Below are 14178 nucleotides of genomic sequence, written 5' to 3'. Positions count from 1 at the left end.
GGGTCGAGAGGGGGTGTCCAAGAGAAGAAAGGGAGCAGAGGAGGAGAAGGAGATCCCAGGAATCCGAATGCTTAAATGGGACAAGAGGTCCAAATTGAAGCACAAAGACCATCGGGGGAGAAGACGGAGAAAAGAGGACGATTGTCATGTTTCACCAATGGAGGTCGAGCCTTGGTAGGTGGCCAAGAATAGCTGTAGGAGGGCAAAAGGGAGGCTTCACTTTGGATTTTTTAAGAACATCAACCCAAGAAAGATTCTCCTAACATTCTTCTTGGTGGGCCTTAGGAGGGGCTTTCTGGTGGTCAAAAGAAATAGGATTAAGGCGAGCCAAAGGAGGTGGGATCAGGGGGATAGGGATAGCCGCCTTCATATCCTCTGAAGTAATTTTTATAATGAAAAGGTCTGATCCCACAAAAAGGTTGATAAACAAAGGTAAGTAGGACCCGACAATTATGAAATATTGACCCTGATTGAGGAGAGATCAGGACCCACCATGCTCTCCCTATCAATGTCAATGAAGACCCCTACTAAATTAGCAAGGCATTGGAACACGCTCATGTTCCAGGTATGCAGTGGTAGTCCTAGAAATGGACCCAACAAGAAGAGCATTGAGTGAGGTTTGAATGATCTTGAGGTTTTCAAGAATCCACCAAAAGTAGTTTATTTCTGATGCTACGAATGTGAAGAACATTTCTAACATCATCAGCAGAAGAATGGAAAAAGGCAATCCAGTCGCTCCCGAGGGAACAAACCACATGAGAATAGGGCGTATTCCAGATTCTCTTAGCCCAATCGCTAAGACCTTAGATATCAATAGAGGGAGGAGAGAAAGAACCAATAACAAGCAGTGAGGTAACTTTGAGAGACTCATATAGAAAAGATGGTGTAAAGGAGAGAAGACGAATTAGGATCCATCAAACCAGGGTGCTACCCATTGTCGTCCTCCTCCATCCTTCTCTTCAAATGTAGAAATGCAGTCTCTGTAGCATGAAACAATTTTCTAAATGGGTACCATTAGACTAGTGCAGAGTGGTGCGCAACCCCAACCCTGCCTCAAGAGGTTATTGTGGATTAGATAGAGCTTACTAAAGGTTGTAGTTTGAGGCTTGGGTTGAGTGGGAGAGGTAAAAGAGCTCAAGGTCTACAGAAGCTGCTTTGGCAGAGATAGTTGGGGTCTACAAGAAAAGAATGTATTGTTGGAGTTTGTAAATCTTCCGATTGATCAACATGAATTTGTCTTTGAGATGTATGATTATAAATTTAATTTACAAAAAACACCTCCCCATTCTCCATATTTTATAGGATTTAGATGCGCCTAACCTATTCCCGGTCTAAAAAGGTTAGTTCCGATCTGTATCATCCAATTTTTTAAACAACGGTCTCAAGTTTGAGTAGCCATCGTCGAAACAAATTTTATGAGGAGTTGAGATACCCAACGTAATCATATCGTGCAATGATGCGCACGACACGACATACTCGTTTAATACGTCGTCGCACGTCCAATTAAATTAAAGTACTCTTTCAAATATCACAGACAAAAGCAATTTTTCTTCCTAACGAGTAGAGAGAGACGGAATAGAAAGAGAACGAGAGACTACCGGCGAAACGAGCCGCAAGAGAGAGAGTGTCCTAGAGAGAGAATCCTAGCCGCAAGGGAGAGGGAGAGTCCTAGAGAGAGAGAATATTAGAGAGAGAGAGTCAGTCCTGGTGCAATGGCTTCTTCCCGGAAGAGAAGCCCGAAGGGGTAGCTTCAGATGAATGAGACATGGCAAGGGGAGGTTTGGGTTTGGCTGATTGGGGAAATGGAGGGAGATCAATGTGCTCCTACAAGCGAACGGCCATGATCGTTTGCACCATTAACATAGGAGCCGCTCTTTATGTCCTTCAATCTCTCTTCTCCTCTGTCTACATTGTCTCCACGCACAGTAATGGCGTCCCCCATTCACAAACTGGTGGAGTACTTCTCTCTCTCTCTCTCTCATTGTTCTCTATTTCTATCTCTCTTCCTTTTTTTTTTTTTTTTTGAAAAATAAACTGTTTTATCTTTTCCTGTTATTGAAATGTTTGTTTATCTGTGTTGTATGAGCAATTCAGCCACTACATACACCAAAGATCAGATAAACTTTATGGAAGAGGCCATTAGAATTCGACATATGGCTGAACCACGGGAGCTTCTTAGATTGGTAGTGGATCTGTTTCTCTCACCTCCTCTGCTTATTTTTTTCTGGGAGTTAATTAAAGTGGGTGATTTTTCTGCAAGAAAAAAAAAACTTCAAATTGCAACTTTTGATTGCTCATGAACTGTTGGGAATTCTCAATGCAGGTTATGGAAATTGACAAGGAAACTTCGAATGAAGAAGCGGTGAATATGCCTCAACCCATGAAGCAGAAGATAGCTGAAGAGATTTTGCATATGCTAAAAGAGCTTAAGGGAAATGCGACTGAACAAAGAGGTATTTTGCTTCTTGGTTGGCTGGGCGTGTTATGTTATAGCATTCTTTTTTCTGGGTTGTTGGTGGTTTAATGACTGATGTATGAGATGGGGATTTCAATTATTGTGGAAGCTTCTTACTTGCTTTTTTAATGTACAAATGATTCTTACTGTTCAAAAACCAATTAGGAGTGATTCTTTGGGTTTATAATGGTTTAATTGTTATATGAGATGGGGATTTTAAAGATTATGAATGTTTCTTACTGGTAATGGCTAACATTTGTGAGAGATTCTCTGCGTTTGTAATGTTTTATTGATTTGTGAGATTTTATGAGATGCGAAATTTAGTACAATGCAGGAACTTTCTTTGCAAATACAATCTAGCAAAACTTTAAATCGCTCTCTAATAATGATTCAACTTTTTCTCCTAGTATTCCTCTTGCTCTGATATTTTCAGGGGCTTACAGTTTGGTCTGATTGGATTGTCATATAAATTGAAGGATAACTATGTCGTGATTGGATTGCATATAAATTGAAGGATAACTATGTCGTTTGGGAGATAAGGGAAGTACAAGAATAAACAAAATGTCTTAAGATATTAGGGAAGTGTGATAATGGAGAAATTCCAATAAGCTATGGTCTACTACTGTTTGGTGATTATATACACATCTCAAATCATAAACAAAAATATATTGATTTCTTAGATTTATACATATTTCTAACAAAATGTATAAATATATCTGTGGGATTTCTACTCACTAGCACAATTTTTTTTTTTTAATCTTCTGGGACAATATCATTTCTTCTCTTGCAGAAATGAAAATTCTAGGCCAATTGGAAGTTTGGTACTCAAAATTCCTTTGACATTTGAAACCTCTATAATGGCCTACCCACCACTGGCAAATGACCTGACCCATGGTGTTGTGAGAACATGCAAGTTCATGTTGTGTTTTTCTAGATTTATTGATGTCATAATCATTTCAAAAAATTCAAATACTGGTAACAATTGGTATAAAATCGCCACATATTAAAGCTTTTGGAAATTATTCACTCTAGGGTGAGGGATTCTACCTCACTATTAGCTTCTCTAGGCACAAAGGAAGAGAAGGTAGGTAACTCTTCCCACACCACTTTATTTTATCCCAATTTATCTCTCCACTACCCTTGAATATCTCATATTTTAAAATCTCAAAGGGTATTCTACCTACGATAATTTTTTTTTGATAACATTGAGCACTGTGTCTGCCACAATTAGGCTTCTTTAGATAAAACAAAGATAAAAAAAAGTCTTTAAAGAAAACATTATATCTGGGGTGTTTTTCAGCGTGGCATAGAAAAGAAAGAGAGATAGTCGTCTTGAACTATAACAACCCTCATATATTTGGGAGAACTTTTGTGTGGCTCCAATAGGCAATACGATGTGATAAAGTAGGCTTAGGTGGGTTGACCATGTGCAATGTAGGCTCAATACAACACCTCTGACGAGGTGCAAGTTGGTTTTAGTGGAAGATTCATTGTTCAAAAAATGCCGGGCGTCGAGGTGGCCAGGGGGGCAATGTAGCCTAGAGCCTAGGCGGCCACTCAAAACCTGGGCGGCCTAGGTTCCAAAGGGGGCAAATGGTGTTCAGTAATCCAGTTTAAAGTACATATTTTGTATAAAATATGCATGTTTAAGCATTTTTTATAATAAAAACAAAAAAAAAACCAAAAAATACCCCACTTGATGGGTATTTTTTCACCTAGTTGAGTGCAGTCCCCTAGGCACCTACCTAGGTACCCTCGGCACTCGCCTAAGCGGGTACTAGGCGGGCGCTCAGGGACCAAGGTTTCAATAAAACGCTAGGCGGCTTGCTTGGCGCCCAGCGCCTAGGCGGGCGCCCAGAACCTTGGGTACCCTGCGTTGCAAATTCTTAGTTTTTTTTATATATTTGCTATCCAAATGCACATATATGCATATATTTGTGTCAAAATTTGTAATTTATTCCATTTGAAATTGAAAATATCGCAAGTTCGCAACATACATTTTTATTTACAAACATATCACATGTCTTAGTCTCCCAGGTAAGCAGGTTTAGAATAAACTTATTCAAAAGTTCGAACCATCCAAAATGTTTAAAAGTCTAATAGGCTACTGTAAGGTCTCCAACTCTCATATTCTCCATATTCCGTATCCATAAAATAAACCATAATAACATCCAAGTCTCCAACTCTCCAAGTCATCAACAAACTGACTTCCAAAACTATAAAAAAACATTAAACCACACAACGAAATAGTCCAAAAAGGCAAAAAAATTGCAAACTACATAACTAAATAAAAATCCTTCAAACTCTAAATGTCTAAAGCCCAAACCAAGTTGGTGCAAAAGAGTATTAAATTTGCTTCAAAAGAAGAGAGAAGACAATCAAGATATCAATAAGAATCAAAATCATCATCTTCATTTGCTTTTCTCTGCATCAGAATTGAGGCCGTCATCATCAGAATCATCACCCTCTTCAACATATTCCTCTTCTTCCAGAGATTCTTCTGAATCTGCCTCTTCTTCATCTATCTCCCTCTGTGAAGTACCAGCAGAAGAAGTTGCTTGAGTGGCCCTCCTAGGATTAGAAGCTTGCCCCGAAGCCTCTTCGACCATTTCCCATGTCAAACCCTCCCCAGGGAAGACCTCCTTAGTACCAGGGTCACTAACTAGCCAATCTGAAGCATTCTCCATATCCTTCGAAGAGATGGGTCCTTCTTTAGCTGGTTTTTCTTCTCTTTGAGCCTTTGATTCTCTCTAACAAAAACCAAGTCATTGAGCTTCCTTTGCGCAAGCCTATTTCTTCTCTTTGTATGCACCTATAAGGAAAAATAATGCATAAGTAACTACTATAGGTCTATGATCTTCTTACCTTTTATGAATCTATATTACAAAATGAACTTATAGACAAAAAAAGCATATAAGATTGTAAAATAGTAAAATACCATCACAAACGAACTCCAATTGCGCTCACAACTAGAAGAGGTAGTTGTCAAACTCAAGATCTGCATAGCCATCTTCTGGAGGTTTGGAGCGTTACTTCCATGTTGTTTCCACCATTGGGCTGCAATATGTGGGCAACTTTTATAATTAATTTAGGTATTTAACATTATCAAAACTTGAAAGAAAATTATAAATTTATATTTTATAAAACAAAATTACATAAGTCAAAAGAATATTACATGGCTCGTCTTTGTTTATCTGCCTTAATGCCATATCTTTCCCAAATGACATCAAAGAACACTTGTACGAAACTAGCTCTTCAGTTGATAACTTATCTTGGATATTGGGATCAGGAACTAATTTTTCAAGGCACTCATTAAAACCATCTATAATTACCCCTTTTGACTCAATATCTGCATCTGCATAAAAGAATTTGGGGTTCAAGTAGTACCTCGCTGCATGCAATGGTCTATGGAGCTGCCTATCCCATTTGTCATCTATAATCTCCTAAATTGGGGCTTACTTCACTGCATCATTTCTCAAATTCTCTACAATCTCATTCTTAGCCCTTTCCATTGCATCATATATAAAGCCCATGGAGGGCTTATCAGCATCAACTAAGAGCAAGACCTTTACCAAGGGAAGAAATACTAATATCGTATGGTTCACCCCACACCAAAAATATTTCGAAAGAATAATATCTTGTGTCTTCTTTCCCTTAGTATCTCTAGACCACTTACACCTACTCCACTCATTTGAAGCCAACATAGACCTTAATGCGATCCTCCTCATATAATGCTCTGTAGACTAAAGTACAGTGTTTTAAAATGCGGCCGCATCGCCGCATATGTGGCTGCTTCATGCGGGATGTGCTCGCATCCGCATCGCAAACTGGTGCCTATGCGTCGCATCAGGCCGCATCATGGGCGCATCCCGCATGGCATCGCATCAGACCGCATCGCACAACATCTGTTTCCGCGGAAAAAAATTTCGATTTTGCCCCTCGGGGAGGGGCAAAATGGTCTTTTTGTAGTTCCAAAGTTTAGGAAAACTGTTTGGGGGGTTATCATACCCCATAAACAAAGATTTCCAGCCACTTTTGTGGCTTTTTTTGCATCAAATCAACGGAAAAAAAAAATTTGGCGAAATTGTTTTTTCATCCAAACCTTCGATTTGGCGGTTGTTTGATACTTGGATGTTCATTTGATGCCTTTGATTATTGATTTGGGGATGTTAAGGTGAATTTGTGATAAGAAATTGGGGATTTCAGAGGCCGTGAAGAAATCGAGGACTACTTCACAGAGTCGGTAACTTGTTATTCCTTCTTGTACAATAATACTGTTATACTTATTTTTTGGGGCAATGTCTTCTTCCCAATCTTCTAGTAACAAGGATCCGGCTTGAAAATATGCTAAACTAAAAAATCTGAAAGATAGAAATTGTGTGATATGCTTGCTCTGTGGAAATACTATATGGGTGGTATTTTTCGACAAAAAGAGCATTTAGTTGGAATTTTTGGGAATGTAAGAGCATTCCCACAAGCTACAGATGATATAAAAAAGGAGATTAGAGAATATTTGGATAGATTGAAAAAAGATAAAGAGAAAAAAGAAAAGAAAAGAAAGGAATTACTTGATGATATGCAATTATTTGATGATGTGATGATGATGATGATGGTGATGATGATATGTCTGAAGTTGCCATGAGGCAAAGGGGTACTCATACTCCAACCTCAAGAGAGAGGGTTATAAATATTGATGGTAGTGCTGAAAGAAAAACACCTCTCTAAGGGGCCAATGGATTCTTTTTTCACCCCTAGCCTCGAAATTGTGGTTCAGAAGAGAAAGAAAAAAATAAAACAAACCACAATTGACAATAAATATAAGAAAGAACAAAAGAAGTCGGTACATGGCCAGCATTCCTTTTAATACTATAACTTTGGATATTTTTGTATGTATGGTCTAGGCAATTGGGCAATATGGCCCAAGACTTATTCCTCCTTCACCACATGAGGTTATGGAGCCCTTGTTGAAGGATGCTGTATTTGATGTGAATAAAATTTTGATTTCTCATAGAGAAGGGTGGGAAAAATATGGGGCCGCTATTATGTGTGATGGTTGGTCCGATGGGAAATCAAGGGAATTCATTAATTTTTTGGTTAACTGCCCAACGGGTACTTTTTTTGTTAAGTCTATTGATGCATCAGACAAGTCACATGATGGTACATACTTATCTGGCTTGATGGATGAGATTGTCGATTTTGTTGGGGAGCAAAATGTGGTACAAATTATCACTGACAATGAAGCCAACTATGCTGCAGCTGGGCATTTCTTGATTTTGAAAAGGAAGCATATGTTTTGGACTCTTTGTGCAGCTCATTGTGTTAATCTTATGCTTAAAGAAATGGGTACATCTTTATTTAGTGGGATGATTTCAAGAGCTATGTTTGTTGTTGGATTTATTTACAATCACACCATAGTCCTATGCATGATGAGGTCTTTTATAAAGAAGAGAGAATTAGTGAGATCGGATATCACTAGACTTGCCACGTCATTTCTCACTCTTCGAAGCCTAGCCAAGCAAAAAAGTGCCTTGAGGTCCATGTTTGCTTTAGAGCAATGGAGTCAAAGCAAATGGTCAAAGCATAAGGATGGGAGAAAGGCTGAAAAAATTATTCTGAATACATCTTTTTGGAGTCAAATAATTATTGCATTGGAGGTGGCTCACCCTTTAGTGAGAGTGCTTCGACTGGTTGATGGTGATGCAAAGCCCGCCATGGGCTACACACACGAGGCAATAACTAGGGCTAGAACTGAAATAAAAGATGTTTTAAAGGATGATGAAAATATGTGCAAGGCTATACTTGAAATTATTGATAGGAGATGGGATACCCAGCTTCATAGGCACCTCCATTTAGCCAGTTATTTTTGAAGCCCATCTCTTCACTACAAGCACCCATCCATTGAGTTAGATCGTGTAATAAATGGTGGGTTCTTAGATGTGCTGGAGAGGTTGGTGCCAGACAGAGATATCCAGGTAAAGGCCAAAAGCCCAAAAATAATCTTACTTGTCTCTTACTTTATGTATAGTTCCATTATTTATTTTATGCCCTTAATTTTTAACTATATTCTAAATTATAAAATATTATACAGCCGCATGGTGGGCATTACATGGAAGCGAGACACCAAATCTAGAACGTCTCGCTATTTGAGTGTTGAATCTCACATGTAGGTCATCTGGTTGTGAGCGTAATTGGAGTGCATTTGAGCATGTAAGTCCTTTATTCCTTATTCCTTAATCCTGAAATCTTGAATTTCAATTTTCTAATCTAAAATCTAATTTATCTGATTTCAAATTTGCTCCATACAAAAAAAAGAAATAGGTTGGAGCAGAAAAAGTTGAATGATTTGGTTTATATGCGGTATAACGAGCGGCTTAGGGAGAGGTATGAAAATCGCATGAAACTCAACCCCTATTCAATTATATGAAGCTGATGGTGATTCCATAAGTGAGTGGACCATGGATCCAAGACAAGAGCGTGTGTTTGAGGGTGTGGATCTTACATGGCTTGATGTCGAGCTAGCAACTGGGGCTAATGAAGAAGATCGACCTAACACTAGAGCACAAAGGAGTAGAGGAGCTGTTGGGTCTAATCGCCCTCGCACATTAGCTTCAGAGGTTGAGGAGGAAGCTGACTCAGAGGAGATTGATGAAGAAGAATACATGGAGGCTGTCGAGGATGATATTGATGATGCACATGACGACTCTCAAGATGACTTGTCTGATTGATATTTGAAAAAATGAAGTTCAAATTTTAAAATTAACTCTCAAAATAGATGATTGTATTAAGTTATTATTTATTAACTATTAACTCTTCTTGAACTTGACTTTTGATTTGTATTTTGTAATATCATTATTTTATGCTTATGGTTGTACTTATGGTTGTGCTTAATTATAATTGTGCTTATGGTGCAAATTTGTGCTGATGGTTGTTGATTGTTGAATGCTTTATGAAGCTGGTTTTAAGTTTCTAGTTTCTATCAGGGGATAGTGGATAACTGGATACAGAATCTCAGACAGCTAATAGTTTTCAAGTTAATCATTAAACTAAAATACCTACTATCACATATATCACCTTCACATTATTTTCTATGCATTAACTTATTTTTTTAGATTTTTTAGAATTTTTTTACTTTTATTGACCGCATCGTTGCGATGCACCCGCATCTGGGCCGCATCGGCCCCCCACCGCATCAGGGCCGCATCCCGCATTTTAAAACACTGTTAAGGTAGGCAGTGGTAAATCTAGTGACCCCAAGCCTCACTAGCTCTCTCTTTTTTGTAAACTTGCGCATCATGCTAAGGGTAAGTATGTGATTATATATGAAGATTGTAACTTCCTTAGCCTTAAAAATAATTCCTTTAATAGGAGGCAATTCACCAATTGCCTCAAGCATAAGATCTACGCAATATGCAGCGTAAGGAGTCCAAAATATACGAGGTCTCTTTTGTCGAAGCAAATGATCTGCAGCTAGATTGGGAGCAGCATTATCTGTGTCCACTTGGATTACAAGTTCCTCCCCAACCTCCTCAATGCCCTTATCAATGAAAGAAAATATATAATGCGCATCATGAACATCATTGGAAGCATTGATTGAGCGTAAAAAAACTGTACCCGTGGGACAATTTACTAGTAAGTTCATGTTACTCCTCCTCCCCCTATCACTCCACATATCTATCAGTAAAGAAGCCCCAAATTTAGCCCATCCCTCCTTATGAGCATTGAGATATTCATTAGTGTACTCGAGTTCTTTCTTCAGTAGTGGCCCTCCAATCTCATAAGGAGTTGGAGCTTTCAAACCTGGCCCAAATTGCCCAATTGCTTCCAACGTTGTATGGAAGCTATTCAAGTGAGTAATGTTAAAAGAAATGCCCACATAGTAAAACCACCGAGCAATATTCTGAATCACCCTGGCTCTATCTTCCTTCTTAAACTTATTTTCAATTGTCACCTGTTTTTTCCCCTTTCCCTTGCCTTTCTTAATTATTGTCTCAGGGCTAGGTGTAAAAAAACTATCTATAGGCCCTCTCGTACGAGCCTTCTTAGACCCAAAATCCCTCTTGGTCTTAGAGCTCTGAGTACCAACCATGGCTACCTCGTCTTCCCCCTCTTCATCATCCTCTTCTTCAGTTTCAATATTATCATAAAAATATGAACCCTTGAATTTAATTCTGCTATATCCTTTTTTTTGCAACTTTTTTTACTCTTTTCAGCTTCAATGTACTCCACAATTTCTTTCTTTACAAGATCTGAGACTTTTTTACATGGGGCAACATCACCTCTAATATTGGCATGATGTTTCTTAAATCTATTTATGCCAGTATTAGAAACATGTCCACATAAATTGTACATAATTTTATTTCTGTCATTCTTATCAGGGTGAACACTATATTTTCATCCCGGATCTCCACCCTTAGTAGACCCTGCAGAAGATATCACAAATTGAAAAAATAAAACTCAAATAAAGATTACAGATTGACCTTTTCTACCCAATCTCTGATATTTGATGTTGGTTATCTCAATCGAGCTATGAATCAACTCAAAAGTCTTCTAATACCACCAATACCACCCTCAAAGTAGTTTCAATTAGAAAAACAAACTGTGCTGGGTGCCCGCCCAAAATTGGGTGCTGGGCGCCCGCCCAGATACGGCATCCCGTGTTTGGGTGCCCAGGTCGAGGCGTGTGAAAATTTTGTTTTGGGCGCCTAGGCACCTGGCGGATCGTTTTTTTAAACATTGTCAGGGACAACCCACCTAGTTGGTTCGCCCAGGCCTGGGCGGTGCGCTCAGACCCCCCATCCCACCTAGGCATTAGTCCACGAGGACATGGTTTGAAGTAGTGAGAAAAGATATGGGGATTTATTGCCTCAGTAAGGGTATGGCCCTTGATAGAGCAGAATCGTTGACCAGGATTCGTGGAGCTGGCCCCAAATAGTTGGAAAAAGGCTTTGATGATGATGATGATGCACAAATATATGTTTCTCCTACCCTCTTAGCATATTATTTCCATGTGATTTGTTTATTGGCTTTATGAAAAGTCATTCCTATATTGTCAATTCTATATATTTTCTATACCTATATTTTATAGCTATACTCATTTCAGAATTGTTACCTCTTAAAGGATACAACTGTGTTTGGAAAAATATGAGGCTCTAAAGAAAGACTCTCTTTGGCATAAAAGAGCTTTGGGAAGAAATTAATGCAGTTGCAAAGTATAAAACTACTCACATTGAGGGCTATAAGCCTTTCATACCCCTTAGCATGTATTATCATGAGAGGATACAACTGTATTTGGAAAAATATGAGGCTCTAAAGAAAGACTCTCTTTGGCATAAAAGAGCTTTGGAAAGAAATTAATGCGGTTGAAAACTACCCATATTGAGGGCTATAAGCCTTTCATACCCCTTAGCATGTATTTTCATTTGATTTTGTTGCTGGTTTGAAGGAATCATTCATGTCTAGTCAGCTTTGCATATTTACTTCACTTTTTAGTAAATTCATTTAGGATTCTTGGCTCTTCAAGGATATGGATTATCATCATAGCAACTGAGTGTGAAAGGTTGTTTCATTCAATGGTGAGATAAGTTTGACCTTACCATTTTCTATTCATTATTTTCTTTTTTTGAATGGTTTCCTTGCCTGAGATTTGGTTTAGTAGAAGACAACAAGGAACATTTCAAATGGCTCAGAAGCTTTCAAATTATAATTTGCAAATAAATATCGCACAGGAAATTCTGCTATTACTTTATTTTGATTGATCTAAGCATAAATTCTTTTAATGTTATGGAACATGTAGGACCTAAGTAGGTTTCATATTTCTTTATCCTGGTGTTTATCACAATGTTGTATGACCCATTCTTTGAATTTCTAAATAATCAATAAATAATTCCTAATAACATTCAATAATATTTGTAATACTATTTTGGTGAAGACATTATTGCATGACGTTAATACATAACATGTTGTAAGTGAGCAGATTTGAACCTACAAAGCATACTCACATGAAGCATGAATACTAACCTGTGCTGGTTAAACTATTAATAGTGAACTATTCTGAGGATTTAGCCCCAATAGGTGATGCCCTGAAACTCTGTAATGAACTTATCCAAATAAATGGAGGTCCATATTGATTTTGTTGGAAAAAGTAAGAAATGAATGTTTAGCACGTTTTCAGAAAAAAGATCTAGAACATGACTTTCTTAAGGAGAGACAAGATGCAGTGAATACGAGCCATCCATTATAGGAAAGAAAAATGGTCTTAGATTGAGGCCCTTGAGGCATTTCCTTAAACCCAAACTTTATAGTTCGCCTCAACATCACTAGATGAACACTTTAGAAAGAAAAGAAAGAATGTTTTTTGAGTTAGTAGAGTGTTAGATCTAGTTGCCCTATTAAATGTATTGTCTGCACTTATTGAGTCCAAAGAACTATTTTCGGAGTATTTTTTTCCACCTTTTCTTTTCATTTTTTTGTGCTTCTTCATCAAGTCCAAGAGGATGCATATGTGAAATTTAGTGCCAAAAAAATGCCCCCAAGGCCCCCAAAATAAGTGAGGGCAGACCAATGTAGCTGCTTTCCCTTGGGCTGACGAAATGTTTTCCCTTGTTTCTATAGGAAGAATCAGATTTTCGTGAAGCCTGTTACAGTTGGATGATATATAGATGTTCTAGATGCCCTTTTTCTTCCGTCATGAGCACTAGAGGTTGAATATCTAACCCAAGCTCAATAAGAGGGAACAATGTGGAAATATGAATAAACCAGTCCTCTATATTATTTACAAGGTTAGGTCAATTTGTTATTATCCAGGATCAATGATCAGGTATCTTTTTGAAGATTTAGTGGATGCATTGTTTGATGTCCCCCTTTTGGAGGGATCCTTATGATTTGGGGTGGGAAATCTCATGGTCTAATAGATGCTCTTTCCTCAATGTATTTACTTAGGGTTCATTGGTTAATGGCATGTATGGCAGTGGGGATCTTCAGCTGTTGGCTGTTGGTCTTGGTCCAACCTATTATGATCCAGATGAGTGTGGCATTCTTTGAGGATGTCTGCTTTGGCAATTCTCCATGGCATTTTACTATTCTGGTCTAGGATGGATTTTTTATTAGAGTTATTTGTGATCAGACCCAAGGTTTCTTGACTTCTTCGCCTCTAGTCTTTGAGGTGTTCAGAGGCATCCAAATTTTGGAAAGACTGATTCACAAAATTGTGAGAGGTGATAGGTCTCCAGCGAGTGGTTGCTATAAGTTTTACTACAATTTTAGCCCTTTTGGGAACTCCAGGTTTGTCCTTTTGTAGTTTATTTTGGTACTACCAGGGAATGGTTAACCATTCATTCTTTGGCTCAATCGACAAGTAACAAAAATATTTCTCTGGCTCAATTGGTCTTTGCAATTCTTCCCAGGCAGAGGTTATGGCCTTTCCAAGGGGCTCAGGATTTTCCTCTCTTTTAGCTGGTCCTTTGTTGGTTGAAGTGGACTCTTTCAATGTCATTAGCTGGGCAGTTGGTGACCCCTCATTCCTTTTGGTGCTTCGTGAAGGCGAACACCCTGATATCGCAGAGTATATTAGCAAAGGATCCAATGTTTTTGACCATATCCTTCATGTGGCAAACTAGAAAGCTGCTTTCTTTGCTTGTGAAGGTGTAAAGAAGCACACTGGATCCTTCCTACTAGGAGATTTAAATGAGTCCCATGTACATGCAACATACATGCACCCTTCTTTG

At 38.4% G+C, this 14178-nt stretch overlaps 1 protein-coding gene across 2 annotated transcripts in view; it reads left to right on the top strand.

Moving 5' to 3' along the window:
* The first annotated feature begins 1614 nt into the window (after positions 1-1614).
* The window catches only part of LOC18425054 (dimethylallyl, adenosine tRNA methylthiotransferase), a 32206-nt gene continuing 19642 nt past the window's right edge, over positions 1615-14178 (top strand). For both annotated transcript variants that reach the window (XM_011630921.3, XM_011630920.3), the window contains exons 1-3: positions 1615-1952; positions 2095-2183; positions 2324-2453. In XM_011630921.3, the coding sequence (XP_011629223.1) occupies positions 1766-1952; positions 2095-2183; positions 2324-2453 (406 nt within the window). In that variant the 5' untranslated portion in view covers positions 1615-1765. The remainder of the gene's footprint in view (positions 1953-2094; positions 2184-2323; positions 2454-14178) is intronic.

The sequence above is a fragment of the Amborella trichopoda genome, chromosome 4 (assembly GCF_054954075.1).
Source record: "Amborella trichopoda isolate Santa Cruz 75 chromosome 4, AtrichopodaSantaCruz75HAP2 v2.0, whole genome shotgun sequence".
NCBI lineage: Eukaryota > Viridiplantae > Streptophyta > Magnoliopsida > Amborellales > Amborellaceae > Amborella > Amborella trichopoda.
This window is presented reverse-complemented; position numbering and strand designations above follow the sequence as displayed.